Source organism: Hevea brasiliensis, chromosome 6, assembly GCF_030052815.1.
Source record: "Hevea brasiliensis isolate MT/VB/25A 57/8 chromosome 6, ASM3005281v1, whole genome shotgun sequence".
Classification (NCBI taxonomy): domain Eukaryota; kingdom Viridiplantae; phylum Streptophyta; class Magnoliopsida; order Malpighiales; family Euphorbiaceae; genus Hevea; species Hevea brasiliensis.
The window spans coordinates 108,712,893-108,736,315 of NC_079498.1; the positions used below are offsets into that span (position 1 = coordinate 108,712,893).

Sequence of the window (23,423 nt, forward strand, 5' to 3'; positions counted from 1 at the left end):
TAAATAATTATTTCCTACGCTCATTTTAATTTTCAATACTCTCTCAATTTTTTTATTTTATTATTTTATATACTTATTAAAATTTTTAATATTATTTCAATTACTTTATTATTACTTTAAATCCTCAATAAAATTTTTAATATCGTCTATTTTAATTTTTTCTCTTTTATAATTTTTAATTATCAATTATTATATAATTTTTAAAAAAGGGAAGTAATAGAACTAGAATTTTTATTTCTCTAAATCCTAAACGAATATATAAGCAAAATTAAGTTTATACACTTTTTGTTAATTTCTTAAAAAAAAATTAATTTCATCTCTAATTTTTTAATCATGGTCAAGTATTTATTTATTAAAATTTTCTCTTTTTTTTTCTTATTTTATTTTAATTGAAAAATTTTTAAAAAAAATTAAAATATTTTTACAAATATAATTTAAATTTTGAATCAATAAAATTTTTTTTTAATTTTTTTTATCTAACCTACTCTTAAACCATCCCTAAACTGCTTCCAAACCGTCCTTCAAACTGTTTTGAATCGTTTTTTTTCTAACCGCCTTTCAAACCGTTTTAAACCGAGGCTTAAATCGGAATCGACGGTTTAGAAACCGTCTTTCTAACTATCCTCTAACTATTTGATTCAGGTTCATGATTTCATTGAACAAGGAGTTCAGGAACTTTAATCGGCGGTTGCTTAATCGTGGGCGAGAGGGCGCACTGCATGTCGTTTTTCCATTAGAACGACATCGTTTTACTGCAAGAAATTTAGTTCTTATTTTTTGAACTAATTTATATTAATATTTTACAATTCATAGATTAAATATTTTACGCCTCTCTCTCACTTGCACTTAGCCTCTCTCCATCTGCGACCACCATGCCCAGCCACCACCACCACCACCACCTCCTCACCCCTCTCCGCCCCTCCTCCTCCTCTTCTTCTAACCAATCCTTTACCTCCAAGCTTATCCTCCTCCTCACTCTTCTCCCTCTTTCTCTTGCCGCCTTGGCCTTCGTCCTCCAATGGAAAGGCGATCGAGGTCTGGCTGATCCCACCACTGTCACTGCTCGCTGGGCTCCGCAGGGTTCCCACAACCACGAGATCTTCCCGGGCATGGAATCCTCTGCTTCTATTCTTTCTCCTAAACCTCACCACCCATCTGATTGCTTGTCTCTTGCCCGTAGTGGCTCCCCTTTTCCTTACTTGCGTGATTGGAAGTTTGATTTCGAGGCCAATTTGAGGCCTAAGGTATGCATTTTTCTCTTTTTGCTTTTAATTTTGCTCGCTTTTGTTATCTGCGTTTGGTTTAGAGTCAATTCTGCAAGTGCCTGCATGTTGACTTGTCATTTTTAGGGATTGATCTGTTTCTTGATTTTGCTTTATGGTTTATCGAATTTTATTTCACTATGCATTGCATTAACATGCATCTGCTCGGGATCTATTGGCTCGACTTGGTTTTACCAGAAAATTTATCAAGTTGGACTGAGTGTTGAAACATTACGTTGAATTTTTCTTGGTTCTCGATGAATGAATAAGAACATGACTAAACTCTTAACTATGTGATGTTTGATTTGAGGCTGAAGGTTGTTGACCTTAAATAGGGTTATCTAGAATATTTTTTTGAGCTTTGTTTCTATTAGGAAACATTTGATATGCTCTGAAAATGGAAATGTAATATGATTCTTGGAATAGAATACAATTTTCTTCTTCAATGTATTGCAAATCTTTTTTTTTTGTAACATTTTTATGTTTTCGTAACTTGAATTTAGCTGAAAATGAAATCAAAATTTTAGCAAAATCTCTAAAGTTGCCTTTAAATTATACTTACTTATCTAAAAAAATGAAATTAGAATGATATTCTTGGATTAGGATGACTAGATTCTATGGGTATCCTTTTCCATTTCCAAGGCAAACCAAGCATGCCATAGAGTTGTAGGTTTCAACTTTTTTTTGCTGTTGGTATTTAGCGGTTTCTGCCTTTTCTCCTTGGCCATTGAATTTTTGTGGCTTTTGCTAGGATTTTTACAGTCATTTAATAAATTGATTTTTACCATTGGTCTATTTGTTATAAACTTATAACTTCACTATTTCTGACCCAGTGCAGAAATGCTATTCCTTGTGCAGATATGTATTACAACAAGTACATCTGCAGGCTTAGATCAGATTCTTCCATGGATGTTTTATCATAAGGTTATCGGGGTGACAACCTTTTTCCTTTTTGTGGAAGGAAGGGCTGCATCTCCTAATGTATCTAAAGTTCTTGAATCCATTCCTGTGAGTTCATTTTGGAATTTCTCCACTTTGATTTATGTTTTCTTTTTTTTTTTTTTTTCTGTTGGAAGTTACTGAGCATAAATAGTTATTTTCTCAGGGAGTAAAAGTGATATTTAGAACTAGAGAGCTAGAGGAGCAACAGGCTAAAAGGTCAGTTAATTTTGCCCACTAATGGTTGAATTGAATCGTGGATTTTAGATTGTAAAGTAAATTGGTAGCATTCCTTCCTGTAGACTCTTTTCTTCTTTAGCATCTATTTTTATCAGAAATTTAGGATAGCTTTGGAGTATGAATTAATTTCTATTGTTTCTTAGCTTAAGATAATTATTTATGTTTTGGGGTTAAACATCTTGAAAATCATCAACCTAATTTCTTTTTTGTATCTTCTCTGAGATGTTCATTTTTCCCTATTTTCTATCTCTTCTTTTAATCAGTCGGATCTGGAATGAGACATGGCTGTCAAGTTTCTTTTACAAGCCATGCAATTATGAGCTGTTTGTGAAGCAATCTCTCAATATGGAAATGGCTATTGTCATGGCAAGGGTATGAAGTATGGTTAATTGTATTCTCATCTTTGGCAATTCCATTCATTGTTATTAGTTTGTAATAACAAGCTATTCATCTTATGCTTGTGGAATTTATTTCCATGCTTTTTAAATTTGTAGGATGCAGGTATGGACTGGATACTTCATCTTGACACTGATGAACTGATACATCCCGCCGGTTCTAGTGAATATTCCTTGAGGCAATTACTGCTGGATGTTCCTGGGAATGTAGATATGGTTATTTTTCCAAATTATGTGGGTGACATATATAGGTCTAGAATGTTTTGTTATGTCAATTAAGGAATTCTTAGGAGAGCAGTCTGTTTCTGTTGATATTTATGTAGTCTGTTTTTTCATTTTAATAACAATGATGTTTTTATTTCTCAGGAGAGTAGCGTTGAAAGAGATGATATCAAGGATCCTTTTAGCGAGGTAAATTTCCTTTATAATTTATTTAATTCTATTTTAATTTTAGTTTAGTTTGGCAAAGATTCATTTAGAATTTTATCTATGCTTCAAGTACAGTGTTGGCTGAATTCTTTGTGGTGTTTTGTATTACTTATAAAATGTATTGTATTGTAAAAATGTTTAACAAATGATAGGTGGTTGAAGGAGAAGTATTTATTTATGGTTTTGAGTTCAACTTGTTCAGTCTCTATTTGATATGTAATAAACCAGTGTAGAATATACAAACGGGATCATCTGCTGATTTTTGTGATGAGGTTCTTAAATATTCAACATTCAAATTGTAAGTTAAGGAAAGGAAAAGAGCTAAAGAATTTACAAGTAGAATATCTTCCTCCAAACAAAAGCTATAGCTAATTTGATGGTTGTTTACTGATTTTTGTTTTGTTTCCCTGATCTGGCTGCTTGCTTTTAATGAGCTTAAACTAAATGCAGAATACCTAACACCAATAGTAAAATCCCAAATGTTGTGACAATAGACAAGATTCTATTGATTTATGCTTGTAGAACTAAGTTCCGATGCGTAAAAAATTCTATAATTAAATAAAGAGCAGAATTACTGCAGAGTTGAAGGTTCCTTCTAATTTCTTACGCGAGAGATGAGCTGAAAAAAGCAGAAGAAAAACTGTGGCATTTTGTAGAACTATTGATGGATGGGAAAAGAGGTCGATTGGGGTTAGAAGAGGATGTATGGCAATGAATGTGTTGTGAATGGCTTCTTATTCTTGAAGATATTTCTGTAACAATTAAAGTTTCTGCACTTTTATAATTTTCTAACATTCTGGGAATTGGATGAGTAGCGTGCTGTTTTATTTTTCTTGTTATTAGAAAAATGTGGGGTCTTTGCCTTTTTCTTTGCGTGCCTTTGAGAATACATGCATAGTCTTTGCATATGTGGTGTTGATGTGTCAATTCAAACAGGTTTCAATGTTCAAAAAGAATTATGACCATCTACCGAAGGATACATACTTTGGCATGTACAAGGAGTCAACTCGTGGTAATCCAAACTACTTTTTAACTTATGGAAATGGGAAATCAGTTGCTCGAATTCAAGATCATCTTCGTCCTAATGGTGCACACCGATGGCACAACTACATGAAAACTCCCAAGTATGTTGACTATACATATGATCCTCTATGAGAATTGAGTTTGATCTATTAATCTATGCAAAAGAATGCTAACTAAAGGCATGCAGCCATGATAAATTCGCACATATCCACATGCAAAGAAAGCTGCCTTCCCACTCCCTGTAGCAATCCTGCTGTGGGGCCTATTTCTTCATGTGTGAATAATTTGTCAATCTTGAAAAATGTTACCATTTAGATGCTTCACTTTTTTTCTTTTTTCGTATTCTGAATGACTTGTTCCACTATCTTGTTCCATCTGAGCTCTTGAAATTGCGTTGTCATTGGCTTTATTTTGTTGATAGTTATACTGATATGACAATTTTTCTGGCTTTCTAACAACAATCATTTTACTTGATTTATATTTTTTTAGTGAGGTGAAATTGGAAGAGGCTGCTGTTCTACATTACACATATGCCAAATTCTCAGACTTGACTTCCAGACGTGATCGATGTGGCTGTAAGCCTACAAAGGAGGATGTCAAGAGATGCTTTATGTTGGAATTTGACAGAGCTGTGAGTATAGTTCCTTCTTTTGTTTTTTCATTTCAGCTGTTGCTGCTTGTCTGTGAGAAGTGGAAAGTACAATCTGTAATTTGAAGAATCCATGCTAGAAAAATAGGCCATTTTGGGCAGGGATCTAGGTCATGATGTTAGTGCGACGGAATAATTGATTCTTTCTTTCCTTTTTTGATCTAAATCTATTCTCCATAAGAAGAAAAAAAGTATTAAGAGCTGCCTGAGGGGTTGCAGTCCTCAGCATGTGAACAAAGTACATGGATGGCTGCCATACAGGATTCAGGAGTGCCCTCACAAATGGCTGACACTGATGCGACCCAAGGAATGATATGTTTTATAATACTGATGTGGCTAGCCTTTGTTCATTCTTTATGTTTTAATGAGCAGTGAGCAGGTGCCAAGTTGGTTTTTTTTGGGAGCTAATTCCTAATGATGCATGCTATGCATGGTTGACCCAAGAACTTTATATTGGGAAGGAAGGATTTCCATTCTGGAGTTGAGCATGTTTGGGATTGAGGTTAAAACTGCTTTTTTGGACACCCTCTTAGATGATATTGAAAAGGGTAGTTTGAAAATGTTATTGCTGTTTTGAAATTCTTGTGACTGAAACATGTCGAATTTAAATTAAAATCAAATTTCAAAGGTCTAATAAACATTTTTAAGGTAATGTTTTTCTCAATAGCAACTCAAACAACAATTGCCAGTTATGACTTATGATGTCAGTGCACCATGTAAACAGCTAGAATGAGTCCCTTTCATGGGAATTCACTGATCTGGTTTCCACAATTGAGGAGCATCGTCATAGTACTAACTGATGGATGCTGGTGTGGGTGCTTGCCCAACACTAAATTTCCTGGTACCTAATGATGTTCTAGTGAAAGTAGAGAATTAAGCCTTAGATAAATTTGTTATTTTTGGTTTATTTTATTCCCAAGAGATGGTCACTGGTTTATTTCAATTCTCACATTGGTCAAGTTGATAGCAAAATACAAAGTTTTGAATTTATTATTAATATTTTGTTTGTTTGTGTTCAGTCGGTGTGAGATTCTACTGTTCTGACAACTTTTTCATCTTATGAATTCAACATTATTCATTGTAGGCATTCATAATAGCATCAACAGCAACAGATGAGGAAATGCTAAACTGGTAAGTATTTCATTGTGGGACAATTTCTTCTCATCCTTATATTTCTCCTCCTAGGCAAATTTGTGGGAGCCCTTTTGCATTCACATTTCATTTATTAAGATTATCTCTCTTGTTTCTGCCAAAATAATAATATTTTGTGCTTCACTTCTGTTTTAGGTACCATGAACACGTTGTGTGGGGTGATAAAGACCTAAAATTGAAACTCTTGAGGAAGGGCATTTTAACTCGCGTATATTCTCCCATGGTAAGAAAAAGCAATATTTCTTTTGGCATTTTATATGCCTGAATAAATTTCTATCAACAAATAAATGGGATTCGCATTTCACACAAATGAAATTGAATGACTTTATTTGTTAAAAGCAGGAAAAATGAACGGGCTTCACATCTTAAAGTGGTTGAATTCATTATATGCAATCTACAAAAGAAATTGTCGCACGCTACCTTTTGTCCACTTTTATCTTTTATTTTTCCCATCCTGAAGAGTAGTGAAAAATCTTGCATTCTATTTATTGTTCTTTTGACAACCGTTTGTGTTTTCGCTGTTCAACTGACGCAGCATGAAACTAAAATAGAAACACACTCTATACACAAGAGTGAAAATAATGAGAGAAATCTCTGTTGAATCTGTCTCCCAAATTACATGTAAATAAGGGTATTTATAAATATTAATCTCCTAAACCTAATAGGAATGTAAAACTACTAAATAGGAATTTTAGATAAACGAAAATACAATAAGAAGATATAAACTAAATAGGAAAACTAAATCCTCTGAAAGTCTTCACAAGACGTCCTAGATAAATTAGGATTGTTGAAAATTAAAATTAGTTAAAAAAAAAAGTTCTGCCTTATTGTCCAGACCTCGCATCATACTCTCCCACTTGAAAAAAAGAAAAAAAAAAAAAAACTCGTCCTCGAGTTGAAATAACTTGCAACGATCCAACGATATGGCCAAAACACCTCCAGCACCATTCTCCTCCACTTGGAATAATTCGTTCTTCGAATTTTAAAGTGGAAAAGAATGAAGAACTTATTTGAAAAAGTACACCATGTAGCCTTCTTTGATGAGGTAAAAAATGGAGATTCAAACAAGATTAAATTGATCAACTTTACCTTCGCCTTTGTTTCTTTAAGAATACCTGGACAAATAAAATCAAAGGAAACAATAGAAATTAAGGAGTTAGAAAAGTCTTCGATCTCCATTGCTTGATTTTCTCTAATCTCCAATATTGGCTTCATGTGTTGCTTTTCCTCAACTTCCGTTGAAGTTTCCATGGCTTGATATTCCGCATTCTCAAAGACACATTCTTGAAGATTTTCTTGGTTATCTTCATTAGTCTTAGCTTTTAGAACAGTTGGTCTAATGATTTCTAATTGAAACTCGTTATCTTCAATCATAACAAAAGGAAATTCAATTAAAATTTCAAGTTCCATTTCTTCAAATTTAGGCTCATCCACATCAAGCTGCATTGTTGAATTTTGAAGCTCCTTTTGTTCTTCACTTTTTTGTTTCACAACCACTAAAGGATTTGGTTGGACCTCCTGTTGACAATATTGTTTTTGTTGGAATAAAATCTATTCATAATCCAAAGGCAGAAATTCTTGTTCCAATAAGTAGTTCATGATGAACCACGTACGAACTGGTGTCCTTTTTTCTCTTACTCTCCTAGATTGCGATCATTCCCACCAAGCGGAAGCACTTTCTTTCAACCGACAAACCACCAATTTGACTCTTTTTTCAAGGGCTATGTCCATATGATCAAAGAATTGATCCATCTTTGTGATCCAATCTAAAAATTCTTCTATGTTGAGATCCCTATAAAAATAAGGAATATCAAGTTTCAATCAATTTTCCTTTTCAAGATTCCAATACGCGCCTCTTCTCTTATAAAATTGTTGATGCCTATTGAACTTGATTGATTCATAGTCATCTTTCTCCTCCAGATTATCATAGTAGATATATTGCCTATGTGCAGAAATTGGTCGATAATTATGGTCACCATGAGCTACACTATCTCCTAGCCTTCTATTGTCAACCCAATTTCTGTTTGTTTTAGTTCCTAAAGCACCAAGACATCTACAATTTCTTTGAGGCATCTCTTGATCACTTGAATCTGAGATCCATCCATCGCTTCCATAGTTGCAAAGTTTTGTCCTTAAGGTAAAGAACTCTAGTTCCTCGATCACCATCACAAGAACCACCGTAATTGCCACCTCCATCAAGGTAAGTCATCTTGATTAGGGAGATTTTCCTACTCTGATACCACCTGACGCAGCGTGAAGCTCAAATAAAAAACACCCTATACACAAGAGTGAAAATAAGGAAAGAAACTTTTGTTGAATTTTTATTAATAATAATCTGTCTCCCAAATTACATGTAAATAAGGGTATTTATAAATATTAATCTCCTAAACCTAATAGGAATGTAAAACTACTAAATAAGAATTTTAGATAAACTAAAATCAGTGTTATCAAAGGTGTGCGAGGCGCTCCTCTTCCGCCTCGATTGGGTCGCCTCTCTTGGCACTATGATAGGCAACGTCTCAAGCCAGTGAGGCGAGGCTCTAGGCAGGTGAGAGGCGTCGCCTCTTTCAACAGAGCAGAACCCTTTTTTTGTTAAGACAAAAATATAAAACCCTACAAAACTCACCTACTACCGACAAAAAAAAGATGGTTCTTCAACTCCAAGTGCTGTGTCGACTCCAGGTGCGTCTCTCTCTCTCTCTCTCTCTCTCTCTCTCATCTTCTTCTTCCTCCTCTATTTCTGTCGCCTTCTTCTTCCTCCTCTGTTATTTCTCCCTCTTCCACTCTTTTCTTTGGAAACAGCTCACGCAGCACAGTAGTTTCCCTTTTTCTTTTTTTTTTTTTTTTTCCTTTCCTTCCCCTTCTTCTCCTTCTCCCTGGTTCCCTGGTTGGCTTCTTCCTCCTCTATTTGCCCTGTTATGCTGTCTGTACTCTGTACAGCAGTTTTCTCCCTTTTTTTCTGGTTGGGTTTTATTAATTATTTAATTATTTGCTATTAATTTAATTATTTAAATTTTATGGATATTGTTAAATTAATTATTTTACTTGTTGAGGGTTGATTATTTAATATGGATATTGTTAATTTAATGGTAATTAGTTACTTTTACTTATTATTCTTGTTAATTTGATTAATTTTGCTCTTTGTTTTGTTAATTAGACATTAGTTCTCATTAGTTATTTATTTTATATAGTAATTATTATTCTATTATTAATTTGATTATTTTACTTTTTATTCTTGTTAATTAATTGTTTAATTGATATGAGTATTGTTAATTTGTTTATAATTAGTTTGCTTTTTAATTGTTATTCTTGTTTATTTAATTCGTTTTGCTTTTTGTCTTGTTAATTAGTTGTTTATTTTATATAGGAATTATTAATTTATTATTAATTTGATTATTTTACTTTTTGTTTTTTTTTCTTTTTAATATGCTTTTTTATTTATCAACTATTTCAAAGTATGAATTTTTATATTATAAGTACACACATATATATATATATATATATATATATATATATATATATATATATATAATTTAGCCAATTAAGGTTATAGCGCCTTACTTCAAAAAGGCCTTGCCTAAGGCCATAGGGTATTCTATTGCCTTAGCGTCGCCTTTCGCCTTGATAACACTGACTAAAATACAATAAGAACATATATACTAAATAGGAAAACTAAATCCTAAATAAAGTAGGAAAACATTAATAAGTCATAAATAGAGTAGGAGACTTCCTAATTAATTTTAATATAATCTCTACAGCTGCCGGAAGTCTTCACAAGATGTCCCAGATAAATTAGGACTGTTAGAAATTAAAATTAATTAAAAAAAGAAGTTCTGCCTTGTTGTCCAGGCCTTGCATCATCAACTGGTTAGTGAGGCCAATTTCATTGATTGTGTATATTTGAATGTACCTAAAGCTGATGCCTGAATTTCATTGTTTTTCTCTTGAAAGCATTTCTTGCTTGCTTGTGCATTTCAGGTCATAATACAGGCTTTAAGAGAATCTGGTGTATTCAGCTCTATTATTGCATCTGCTCCAACAACTATTTCAAAAGACAAGTTTTTAGCATCAATTGATAAAAGCAACTCATCCAGAGCTGTTGCCTCTGAATCGCTACCATCAAGAAAGATGGGAAGAAACAGAGCGCATCAGGCAGCGGCTAGGAAGGTTTTGGATTTAGAAGCTATTGAATCTCATGAAGCAGCTGTTCCTCCATTGTCTCCTCCAGGAGCGAATGACGACTTCCTTGTGGAAGTGTGATCCAGATTTTGGCATGATTGCTTCTTCTTCTCATTCCTGTTCATATCGGTGTGATCATTTTGGTCTAATTTGCTTTGAAGGGGAGAATCAGGAGAGAAAAGAAAGAGCAAGCAGGCCTCTTGTTGCAGTATGTGTTCAGTTCTGTTGGTTCTTCCCGATCATGATCCAAGCGCTTGTGTACAGTCTTTAGGAGAGAGATTTATAGCCTGGTAACTTTATGTCACGACTCAACCAGAATACTCAACTTATTATTTTCATGTATATAAACCACAGAGTTGACAGCCAAGGGTTGTAACGATCATTAGTTCATTATGTGGAAATTCAAGAGAACATCTGATGGGAGTCTCTTGAAAGGATATTGTGTCATCAACTTTTTGTATTTGAGAGGAGGATGTCTATTTGAACCAACATTATTTTGTTTCTTTAAAGGTGCCATATGTGGTGCTCTGATGAAGGAAGGCCCAAGCCATTGAAGGCTTGGCTAGAACTTCATACTGGCATAACAAAAATGATGAGTTTCAAATTATAAAATCACACAGATAAGTGATTCTGATAATATTATGAATGAATCAGTCAAGGATGCCACTCGCACATCCCAATCTCATTCCTTCTTCAGCAACTCCTTCAATCCCGAGCAAAACAGCTCTATTATTTATCAATGATCCTTGGTTTATTCGATTTTAAAACTGGGAAATTTCAATTGAAATCATCTCTAAATTTATAAAATCTAGAGTTTAAGTTCAATTATAAAAATAAGGAGCTTTTTATAATTATTTGGTTTCATACTAATTAAAATCATTGTTACGAAAAATAAAGTGTTTTAATATATATTTATAACGGATGTCATTAAATTTTTTTAAAAAAATTATTTTTATTAAAGTAGTTAATTATAAAAAATTTATTAATTTAATTGAAAAAAAATAAATAAAAAATACATATAGTATTTTTTTAAAAAAATTTAATAAATAATATTTAATAAATTCTAAACTTATTTTTATATTTTTTCAATAAAATTTGTCATATATAATTTATATATTAGATTTTTAAAAATTATTATATGTGTTTTTTAATAAAAAAAATTTTACTTTTTCATTAAATTTATAATTTTTTTAATTAATTATTTTTTAAAAAATTGAATTATAAAATTTTATTAATTTTTTTTTCCTATACACTTGTCAACCTCGCCGGCAATTCGCTTCGATGGAGACAGGCAAATGGAAAGAGGTTCGACTTTGGTCACGCGCGCGGGTCTCAGCACGAGTAGCTATGTGTTTGCATTCGTGTTCCCTCTGTCTCTCCTCATTGGCACTATATTCACCTCTATTAGAATTGCTGATAAGCTTGACGGAGACTATCTGGAGGAGGTGATTGATATAAAATTTTATATCGTTTTACGGTTGCGATGATAATATCAAGTGGGTAGTTTTCGTTTGATGCTTTAGAAAATTGAGATTCTTGATTCTGACATTCTGTGTGTTTGGTTGCTATTGTAATGTTTGGTCTTTCATTGTTTGTGTTGGGTTCCTGGGTTAGAAAGGGGACTTCATCGAGTCAAGCAATATATATATATATATATATATATATCTATCTATATATATATATATATATATATCTATATATATATATATATATATATCACACTAGATTCTTTATCTCGTTTCACTAGTCATGTCAGGAAAGTCTATTTTTGGTTTTAGAATCCGTCATTGTATCTTTCCTTTGGGAAGAACTTCATTAACATAAAGAGTTAGAGATACTGAGGACATCAAGTACTAGCATTATTTGCGATTTCAAGGAACTGATACTTGTTTGATTCAATATTACTTCTTGGAGTAATGCCGAATTAAACAACCCAACGCTAAAAGCTTTGTGCTATTTACTTGTGGCCCATAAGTCAGATCATTCTTGCCCTTAGTTTGCGATATTGACCATTTTCAGAAGCTAAACTTCTAGTCTTGTGGTCTCAACTTCCTTACATCCCCTGTAGTTAATATACAATGGTGCTTAACGCTTATTATTTTGGAGAGTGATTTTTGAAGCTTAAATCAGCTAAACGTGGCTTTCTACCAACGGGTGAGTTCCTATTACTGCTAGTCTGTGTTGCCATGTCTCCTATTATGCTATGAGACAACGTCTTCTTTGCATCTTACTTCCAGACTTTCAGTTCTGTGGTCCTGTGTTACTTCTTATGTTATGTTACTAGTATATAGTGGGAGAGTGGATGTAATTTGATTCAGATGTCTAATTATGTAGAAAATGTTGCATAATGCTTTTTGTAACTTATATGTGCATGCTAATGTGTCATATTCTGATGTTGTGATTTGATTCTGATGTTGTGGTCCTGGAAGCAGATGAAGAGGATGGTGGTGATGATGTTGACATTCACTTAAGAGGATGAAGTGCAGCAGCCTGCACTTCAAGGCACACGAATTCGCAGCCGACCCAAACGGGAGGCCTAGGCTTCACTATGCATATATATATATATATATATATATATATGCATTGTTTGTATAATTATGATTTTTTTTTTTTTAATCTGGAGGTGTATGCATTAGTGCCCACCAATGTCGTGTAATTTAGAATGTGATTCTGACTTGAAATTGCCATACAAAACAATTTTAGAGAACCATCCATAATCAGAATTCTCTAATGTTCATTAACTATTGAATACTTTCTTTTTTTTTCGGAAACAAAAATAGTCTTCACTATTGGCTACGTTCAATTCCTCAAAAAATTAAGATAAAAATTCAACTTGCTACTTTGCATTATTATTATTATTATTGTTTTTATTTGATTTTCTTGATTTAATTTCATTATGTGTTTTGAAATACCATATAAAAACATCATATTCTTTCTGATATCGATAAATAATAATTTAAATTCATTTTATTTTATGTCAAAAGTTGAATCAATTGCTTTTTATGTTAAAATTTTTTTTTTCCTCATAGTATGTTTGGAGCTGGAGACTGAGTGTTTGAGTCTAAAACTTCAGGCCCAAGCTCTTTTAGGTTTTATGGAGGTGGCTCAAGTTGTCATTTGGGATGAAGTCTAAAAGTCATGCACATTGCGCATCTATAAGAAAGGAAGGTCTCCCTAACAGTAATATGTTTTGTGTGGAAGCTGGCAAGAACCAAGAACTAGTAATTAATGTAAGAAGATTATAAGAGCACTTATCCATGGATAGAATATCGCATTAAGGCAAAAGCTTCTGTGGTTTTAATGATATTTCCGATTCAGAAGATAAAATAAATGACCATTTGAATTCTAACAGTTTCATTTTTTTTATTTGACTAATTGCATTCTACTAAATATGCGCTAAACTCATTACATGGTTCGAGTGATCAACATCTCTATTTGCTTTACTTGAACAGAACACTGTTGAAGAAGGAAAAGGAGCTCCTCCTACTGGCTTTCTGGCACTAAAATCAGTCTGATCGCTTTCACTATGGAAAGTGGAAACTATACCCATAGGTCACAACCAATCAATTTCATCACAGCTTTTGCATGTGCTTAGCATTTCAAGCAGTGTTATTAGCGAGAACTCTTCAAAAGGGCGGCCCAGCTAGTTAATTACGTGACTTGAAGGGTCAAAGGCCTTTGTGGAAAAATATCATTGCTTTAATGATTGCTCTATATTTTTCTCATGCATTTGGCAGCTAATTAATTCCTTTTGCTTCTAAATGTTGCAATGCTATTACTTCCAATAGACTTACTTTGAGTTGTTGTCTTGTTGAAACTATTACCTAAAGGTTAAATATATAGTAATCACATTAAGACTTTCACATGCACCAGTTTAAGGCCACTCAATGTATATATAAGATATCTCACCAAAAACTCCGAAGCTTAGAGGAGAGGAGAATTAATCTTCTACTCCATTCCAAAAGATGACTAGAATTATGATAACTTCTCTTTATAGGGCCCTTTAATAGCTGTCATTCCATCTTGAAACCCAAGGCTGTTTTGGTTTCTTCTGCATACTCCACTCAACTATTGCCTACTGCACGTTTGCTTGGTACACCCCTCTCCCCACTTCCCTCAGTAATAGAACTTCTCTGTGTTTGTGTCTGTGCAGCAGTACTTTGCCCATTTAATAGTATCTCTTTATATATTTCAAGGAACACCCACATTTCTACTAAAGAAACTAAGACTTTTCCGCCTTAAATATTCTCTTGCCATTTTGGTACTCATTATTCTTTAGAAAATCTAGCAATCCAACATAACTTAACACCACAATCACTGCTTGAAACTTGGCTTTTAGCAATTATATATTTATGGTGGAAAAATAGAACACCTATAATCTATTCAGGGCGAACCCACACTAGCTGTTTTGTGCTAGATAGGTGCCCTTTCAAATTGCAAGCTATTGCATTCCACTTGTGATTTGAGGCTTGAGAAAATATCAAGACAAGGCAGTTCAATAATTTTACCCCCAACAGACATTTGAAGATGTCTGTTACGGTTGGGCAATATTAGAGTTGGAAACAGATGTGGGGTCCCATGAAGCTTAAAAAGACTTCTGATAATTCATAGAGAAAGGCTCATTCCATGAATACAATATTCTTCTGCCTTTTCCTCAACAGTGCTTTCCTGAAGGCCCACAACTATGAACAGAAGAAAGTCATCATTAGAAAGATGAATTATTGCATAAATATAAAAACATACCCGCCAAGATCGTCACTAACTCCTGAATTTGCTATACTTTTTGGTCTTTGTGATTTCAGTTTCTCTAGGAAAAAAGATATCTTATTCGGCTCCTTTACATTCACATTGCTTGGTCTTTGATGTAATGAAAAATTGGTTGATCTGAATTCAAGGGAATTTTTTTTCTGTTTCATTATAGTAGTATCCAAGTTTCCAAGAATAGAGTTTAATTGCTTGATTGAATAAATAGCAAGATTTCAGGAGATGGGTAAGCAATAATTTTAGTTTTTTATGTCCACAATCTGCATAGAATTTAGCATTTCAATTACTACTTTGAGTATTTCTGTGCAAATGCTTTCAAAAAGTACACTTAAATTGCCATATTGATATCTTGAGTGATTAAACAATTTCTTCCACAAGTTAGCTTCACAGTCTACTTGCATCCTGTAGTGGATTTTTTTTCCTCGACTAGTCCAGTTTACCTCGCCAACACTCCACTATGTAATTCCACTTTTCTCCCCAATCTCTCAACAACCTTCCTTTTCTTCTCATTGGCTATAAATATGCTTATAAAACTAGAAGAAATCTTGGTATCAGATCAGTTTCTTAAATTTATTCTTTGATCATTGAGGACCTCTTTAAATTGTGGGCAGTAATGGTGCTTCAATGGCTAAGAAGAGGAGTTGGTTCAATTTAGTGAGAACGTTTTTCATTTCAGACACAGAGTCCAAACAAGAAAAGGTATGTTGTGTACACATAATGCTCTCTCTCTTTTCAACCTCTGAGTCTGAGAATCTGCTGTATAACTTAACCATTATCAGAGGGACAAGAGAAGAAAATGGGTTTTCCTTGGAAGGCTTAAGGTGAAAAGCAGGCTGGCCTCCATTTCAGCACCATCACCACCAAGAGAAAGAACAACACTAAGTTAGGCAGGGGAGGAGCAGAGCAAGCGAGCTTTAAATTTTGCACTTGCCACTGCTGCTGCTGCTGAATCAGCTGCTCATGCTGCTGCTAAGGTTGTTTTGCTAACTGGTGTCCCTCACTCTACCCATCAATGTGAGAAAGAAAGAGAAGAAAATTTAGCCGTCAAAATACAAGCTGATGCCCTTCAATCCACTCATCCATGTGAGAGGGAGATCCAAGAAATTGCTGCTCTTAAGATTCAAGCCACATTTCGTGGTTATCTTGTTAGTTTTGTTCAAACTCTTTTCTTTATTTAACACTTTATCTCATTTCTCTTTATCTTGTTTCCATTGAAATAAGTTGGATTAGAGAATTAGTATGGTAAAGAACACATACGAGTGGTATGAAGGAGGATTAGAATTTAGGAGAAAACACACATGTTATCCAGATAAGTTTGGAATGTAGGATGATTATTCAGGTATATAATAGTGAAATTAAGTCACAGAAAACTCAACCCTCAATTTAATTGTCACCTTTGATTTCAGCAACCTTACTAAAAAAACTAAAGAATCTCAATTCTCCTGTCTCATATTGCATGATTTTGACAATTATATCTGGGAGCATCGCAGGCAAGGAAAGCTTTGCGAGCACTGAAGGGGATAGTGAAGCTTCAGGCTATTATCCGTGGGCGAAATGTGCGACGCCATGCTATGAATGCTCTGAAATGCTTGCAGTCAATTGTAAATATCCACCCGAAGGTCTGTGCCAAGAGAATCCAAATGGTGGAAGGAACTTCTTTCTGCCATGAAAATAAACAGTTCCAAAATTTGAGTGACAAGATAATAAGGGTAGGTATAGAGTATTGGAGATCTTTGCTGTTATACCAGCAACTCAAGAAAAGCTTGTTCATACCAAAAATCCTTTTAACCATTTCAGCTCTATCTGGGCCCATACTTTTCTGCTACTGCCTTAACCAGCCAAATAATTTTTGCCTTCTTCAGATGGACACAAACGATCAAAAAAGATGGGATGGAAGCATTTTGACAAAAGAGGAGGCAGATGCCTTGTTTCTTAGCAAGAAAGAGGCTGCAATCAAGAGAGAAAGGATAAAAGAATATTCATTTAATCACCGGGTAAGTTTCTCTACTTTTGACTTTCTTTCATTTACAGATTTAGCTTTTCCTGCGGAAACATTTTCTGATAATGAAAGGAGGGGAAAAAATTCCAGAATTCAGCAGACACTGAGAGGAACAAGGCGAATGGAAGGTGGAGGTATTGGCTAGATCAATGGGTGGATATTCAAGTTTCTAATAAAAGCAAAGAACTAGAAGATTTGGACACAGTTTTGACTTCAACTCCAGAGCCTGGAGTGGAATATAGAGGGAAACAACTTAAACTGAGAGGTCCGCAGAGACAGTATAAAATTGAAGGACAAGATTCTCCCATAGAAGCTTCAAGATCATTTCATAGAAAGCAGTATTCACTGGGAGAAGACAATTCCTTTTCCAGGTCTCCTGTGATCCCAACTTACATGGCTGCAACTGAATCGGCCAAGGCAAAAGCAAGGTCAATGAGCTCACCAAAGCTAAGGCCGGGAAGTTTTGATGCCTACTCTGATAGCTATTCACCATGTAAGAATAAGTTGTCTCTGATATCATCTACAGCCACTGTAGTGCCTAACAGTTGTAGGTTTGGGAGGCCTAGTCCTCTCCAGCAGCAAAGGTCTCCGAGTATGAAGGGCCTTCCAGTTCCTGTAAAATCTAACCGGACATTGAAGGATCTGAGTTTTAATTCTGAGTGCTCATTGAGGACTTGGGATCAACAAAGCGCCCTCCAGTGACTGCAAGAAATAAGAGGAGATCTGCTGGGACTTTGGTTTCAAATGGTTGAATTTGTTGAACAATGTCTTATTGCTTCATTAAGGAATATTGTAATGCTTCACAGTACAGCTTATATACAGATGCATTCAAATGGTCAATGTGATGGCATCACTATTGAACAATCTTTCAAGACCACTAATACTAGAGAAATTAACTTACAAATACTTCAAATTATAGCTTAAAGAATCAATTTGTTAACAGTAAGAAAAAGCACATCAGGAAATTGGGAAATTTACAACTTATACAGGAGTACAACTTGCAATTAACAGTTTTAATCAGGTGTAAATCTTAATATATCTTCCTGACTTTCCCACTTTCTTGTTTTTATGTGTGATGTACACAAATCAGTCTCCAGTCATACACACGCTTTCGGGGGCGGCTGAAGAATCAGACTTGGGCCAGGTGTATTGATCGGTAAATTCAGGTTGGGCTGCAGTTTGCAGGTCCAAAGACAGGAGCTAGGAGAAGGGGGATTGGCCTCAACCCGGCAGAGAATTCGATGAGCTAAAAGCCATTTCTTTAAACCGTGAGAAACAGGGCACATGCTATGCATTATTTATTATTATTATTATTATTATTATTATTATCATTGGAAGGTGGAGGTCATTGAAGGGGATTCAAAAGGCCGGAGACCAGTGCATGGCAAAGTAGATCCATCAGATTACAAAACCAGGTGGGCCTCATGGATCAAAGCAGACTGCAGTTACAAAGAAGGGCCTACTTGAGTAGGCAATTAAGTTTGCAAGAATACTCCTTCACATTTTTGTCCTAGGGAGGATCCAAAGGGACTGGCAGGGTCAATCACCCTCCTAAAAGTTTGAATTTTAATAAATTTATGTTGTTGTTGCCTCTGTAAATTTAAATCTTGCATTCATCGTTACTTTTATTGCCACCTTAATGGAATCTGACTGTAAGAGGAATCAAATGAGAAAATAGGTTCATTTAGGTAACTTCAATTAGTTAAACAAGAAGTACCTTTTTTTTTATTCTTTTGGAAAAATTAAAAAAAAAATACCATGATCTTATCTTGTTCAACAAGAAGATCAAGAATTGTACACACGTACAAGATATAAAGGAAGCTTGGAAAATCAAATCTAATAGGTTGGTTATGTCTTTTTCATGTATATGATAATGCTTGGAAAATGTCTCAATTTCATAAAAATTTCTAGACTGCACTACTTCCACTAATCATGAAGGAGAAAAATGTGCCATTGGACTTGAGCCTACCCAAACATGGATTTCCAGAACAAGTATTCTGCGGCAGACAATATAATATACAAAAAAATGGCATGTGAGGGGGAGAGTCTTGTGATGGCTCAAGCAACATATACAAGTATTCAAAAAGAAGAATAGAGTATCTTCAATTTGAGACTTGTGGGAGTCATCCTCTTGTGTTATATTATTTAAGAATATGACTTTTTTTTTTGGTCCTCGAAAATGATATTCAATTCAACTGTTTGAAAGGGTCTTTTATAATTGCTGTGTTGTACCCAATTATAATATTTGATGATTGGGTATATGTTTAACTCAAGTCCACATCAACTTCATTTCTCAATTTGTGTTATATTTGACCCTTTTATTGCATGCTTTGACCAATTCTATATATATATATATATATATATATATATATATATATATATATATATATATATATATATAATTTTGGTCATAGATTCATTTCTTATACAAAACCTTTCAGCCCACTTAATTAGTTTTTACTTGCAAGTGTCAAATTGATCATATACGTGCATGAATTATGGTTTACCAATAAAGTTATAATATTGGCCTTATCATAAGAATATTATTGTCAAAATAAAACTCATAGATTTACTGTTTGATACATAGTTGAGCCAATGAATAATAGTGAAAATCCCTCCAACTCCAGGACAATCTTCCAATTATATATACTGTAGACATCATATTTTGGCCGGACAATAAATTCGTGCTTTGTAGATTAACCATGTAATAATTATTTTCTTCCCACAAGCTATGAAGTTATGTCGTGAAAATTTCAATTTTTTCTGAATTGAGGTCTAATCTCAATATTACCCAATCTCAATAAATTGCTCTTAAGACAAACGGATCTCAAGAAAGACCAAACTCAATGATGTTCAGATGGTTGACCGAACTCATTTAGATTGTTTTCAGAACTCAATGTTTTTGAATTGTCTCCCGAATAACTAAATGTTTCCAAAAAATTTGAAGTTTAAAAAATTGTTCAATATCCGATCATAAGATTTTGATCCTATATATTTGTTCCAGTTTTCATGTTAATCAATTCTTCGAATGTTTATTTTTCCAGTTTCCAAGGTCAAAATTCAATTCCCGTAGGCATATTATCTGATCTCAATAATGTTTCGCTTATTTTCAAGTTTGAAAGTCTAGTCTCAAGGCTATTCGATCTCAATAAGGTTCAATTGCATGTGCCTGCTTTAGTTCAGTGTTAGTTAATCTGATCTCTAAAGCTTTTGAATGTACTAAACTTATAATTAAATGATGGTCTCATGATAGCCCGATCTCAATAAGAATAGTACTAGATGATTGATCACAAAGAAAAAAAAATATATTTCATTAATCATTCAAAATTTTACAAGGGTCAAACAATGGGCGGGCTCTCCCCAGCCCGATCATCATGTACATTAACACTTTTCCCTCTCCCTCCAGTTCGCACTCGCTCTCAACCCCAACACCCAGAGCAAGCTTTTCGAACCAGGTAAAGTCCTCTTTAGGATATCACTTGATGAGCTCGGCTAGGAGATCTCCCTTAGAAAGTCCACTACATAGGAAGCCCTTAAGCCTAACTCAAAGAACACAGGTGAAACCCATTCCAAACCCAGGTCAAGGGATAAGAAGAATAAACTAAAGGCCGAATAGAAGAATAGGCCGAAATTAGTGAAAAAGGACTTTGATAAAACAATCTTGGAAGTTAGGGGAATGCACTTTGAGGTCCACTTTAAATTCATCAATGAGCCTCATATTTTGCTGGTTGAGATTGCTAAGCAGACGGCAAGGAGCCCATAGTTCAGCTTGGAACTCCTGACTGATCTGTGCTAGTTCGGAGCAGTTAAGAATTGATGCCACCTCATTCATTGGGAGAGCTTCTTTCCTTGGGATCGAAGCTTGCCCTTGGCTCAGCCCTGCGAGCTGGTTAGAGATTGGATTGATCGCTATTCCAATCTCAGGTCGCCTATTTGGTATGACCTCTTCATCCTCATCAGAGAACCCTAAAACATGTACGAATGATGGGCTCCCCGCTCTTCGACCATCGGTGCTGCTCATTTTCCGTTAGAGAAGGAAAATATATGAAGGAAAAAGATCAAATGCTATACCTTTGATGAAAATGTCGGCGGAGATCAAGAATTTAGAGGAAAACTCGCCAGAGATTTGAGAGAGAAAAGAGAGAGCATAAATGTAGAATGTGAAAATGGTAGCCTTCCCACCCCTATATATATAACCTCGAACATTTAATACTTTTCGGTATTCAATGCATGATGAGAGAGGCCGAACAATGGTAAATCAAAGATCAATTGAAGGGGCCAGAAGTGACTACAAGTCAGATAGAAAAGAGGTCGGATTACAAAGGGATAGCATAGAGATCGGCTAAAGAGTTTTTCAGATGGCCAAAGGTTGATAGAGATCGGATTAAGTGGCCAAAAGGGAAAACGAGATCAGATAATAAGAGATCGGGCTAAAGGAGTTGATAAAGAGATCGGAAAGGTCGGGAAATGGCAAAAATGGTTGGGAAAACTAGATCATTAGAGATTACTTAAATCATGGCCCTTGGTTTACAAGATCAAATTTCTCACCATCAGATCTGAGTTAGTTAAAGCATATGAGGTATGATTCAATCTCTACCATCAATTTCATTTGTAAGGATGAATCCCAACCATCAGATTCAAGACAGTTAAAGCACTATGGCATGCTCAAATCTGCACCATTGACCTCATCTTCAAGGACAGATCCCAGGCAGCTAGATTAAAATGATGTAGACAAATTTGGTACTTTTTGATATCAATCCTTGATTTGGTTTGTAAGGCATAATTCCCAACCGTAGGATTAAAGAGAAAATGACAAGGGAGTCCGGAGCTAAATCTCCACCCTTAATTTTGATCCCTTTAATTCTTAGCTTTAGGATTTCATCCTTCCAAATCCAGACCCTTCATCTTTTCTCTCCTAAATCCTAACCCTCCTTTCAAGATCCCTGTTCCCTATAAATACTTAAAATCTTCACTGTTAAGGGGGTCGATAATCTATTTCTTTAAAAAAGCTGATAGAATAGTTAGAGGAGGCTTTAAAAACGTCAGTTTTCTAAAGAATCTTCACTGTAATATGACTAGCTCACCCTCCCAAAATTCTCATTCACCCATCATTTTCTTGAAGCACCTCGACTACGTCCTCAAACATCATTCATTGCTAAAGTTCGTTCACAGGTAAAACTTTTAGCGTCTGCATGTTGCTTTCAAGGTGGTTAGCTAGGTTTCATTTAGATATTACGTGAGTTAGAATCTAAGCTCTCTAAATATTAACTCAGGTTGAACTCTCAAAAAAGTAGAATCAAGATTATTCCCTGCTTCTTCCGTAAATATTACTTGTGATTTTTATCATTTTATTATCTTTTCTATGTCGGACACTTTATTTATTTATTTGTTGTGTTATTTTCATAGTATAAGAATAATGTTTGGAGTTCGGATAATAATAAGTTGCATTAAGAGTTCGGCAAAGAGAGCACATCAATAATGATAAGAGATCAGAAAATAATAAAACGAGGTCAAGATGAGATTGGAAATTGCGAGAGGTCGGAAATTGGTCACGTATAACATACATTTGCATTAGGGGATAGTGCATTCTTTTTGTTTGTTTTAGTTTAGGAAATAACTTGAGTTCGAAAAATGCTGCTCTAAAGTTCTATTTTATTTTTTAATAAATCTTTTTGTAAAATATGAAAGATCGGGAGAGAGTCATTTCCTTGAATTCCCTAGTGTTTATTTATTTTTACGAAAAAATTTTACAAACTCCTTACTTTTACAAAATTTACCAAATACACTTAACTGTTCGATTCACGGGAGAGTCCTTCCAAGAACCTTAAATTTTTTACAAAATCTTTCACTGGGACTCAATGGAGAGTTCTTCTTAGGGTCCTCGCGCTCATAACACAAGGGAGAATTTTTCCTTGGGGTGCGTCCTATGTTATTAGGGGAGAGTCCTTCACTCTGCTCGGCTCAATTAAATAAAAATACCAAAGTTACAAAATATTGAATAGCTTAAAATAAAATGATGTGGGTAAAGGTTTGTGCTTGATTATGCCGATGATGGGACTTTTCTTCATTAACTAAGAGTCCTCATTGATGAAGAGAACTCTCTAGGTTTTAATTAACATATCCCTTTTGAATTAGAGTCCTAATTAAAAGGAATGAAAGCCTATACCCATATTAGTTCATGTATAAAATTCACTATAAACACCACACCCTCAATTATTTGGATGCCAATGACGAGGTGAATGATGAGTGAGTCGAGAGTCCTTCTCGCTCATTGTGAATCTCTAGAGATCAAATAATGCCTCTTCGGAATTAGAGTTCTAATTTTGGAGAGGGAGGAATTTAATAAAATACATATGTATATAACAAATTAAACAAACACACTTTAGGGCCGT

The 23,423-nt window shown here is 34.5% G+C and overlaps 1 protein-coding gene and 1 pseudogene across 1 annotated transcript; both read left to right on the plus strand.

The window, feature by feature from the left end:
• Window positions 1–811: 811 nt before the first annotated feature.
• On the plus strand, window positions 812–10,771 carry LOC110666587 (glycosyltransferase-like KOBITO 1). The gene is made up of 11 exons (XM_021827139.2): window positions 812–1,244; window positions 2,121–2,270; window positions 2,368–2,420; window positions 2,705–2,813; window positions 2,936–3,070; window positions 3,203–3,247; window positions 4,202–4,389; window positions 4,778–4,919; window positions 6,022–6,068; window positions 6,225–6,312; window positions 10,068–10,771. Exons 1-11 carry the CDS (start codon window positions 873–875, stop codon window positions 10,347–10,349), a joined length of 1,611 nt encoding a protein of 536 aa, XP_021682831.2. The 5' UTR covers window positions 812–872; the 3' UTR covers window positions 10,350–10,771.
• A 4,162-nt stretch (window positions 10,772–14,933) lies between these two features.
• LOC110666590 (protein IQ-DOMAIN 11-like) lies at window positions 14,934–17,871 on the plus strand (annotated as a pseudogene).
• The last annotated feature ends 5,552 nt before the right edge of the window (window positions 17,872–23,423 follow it).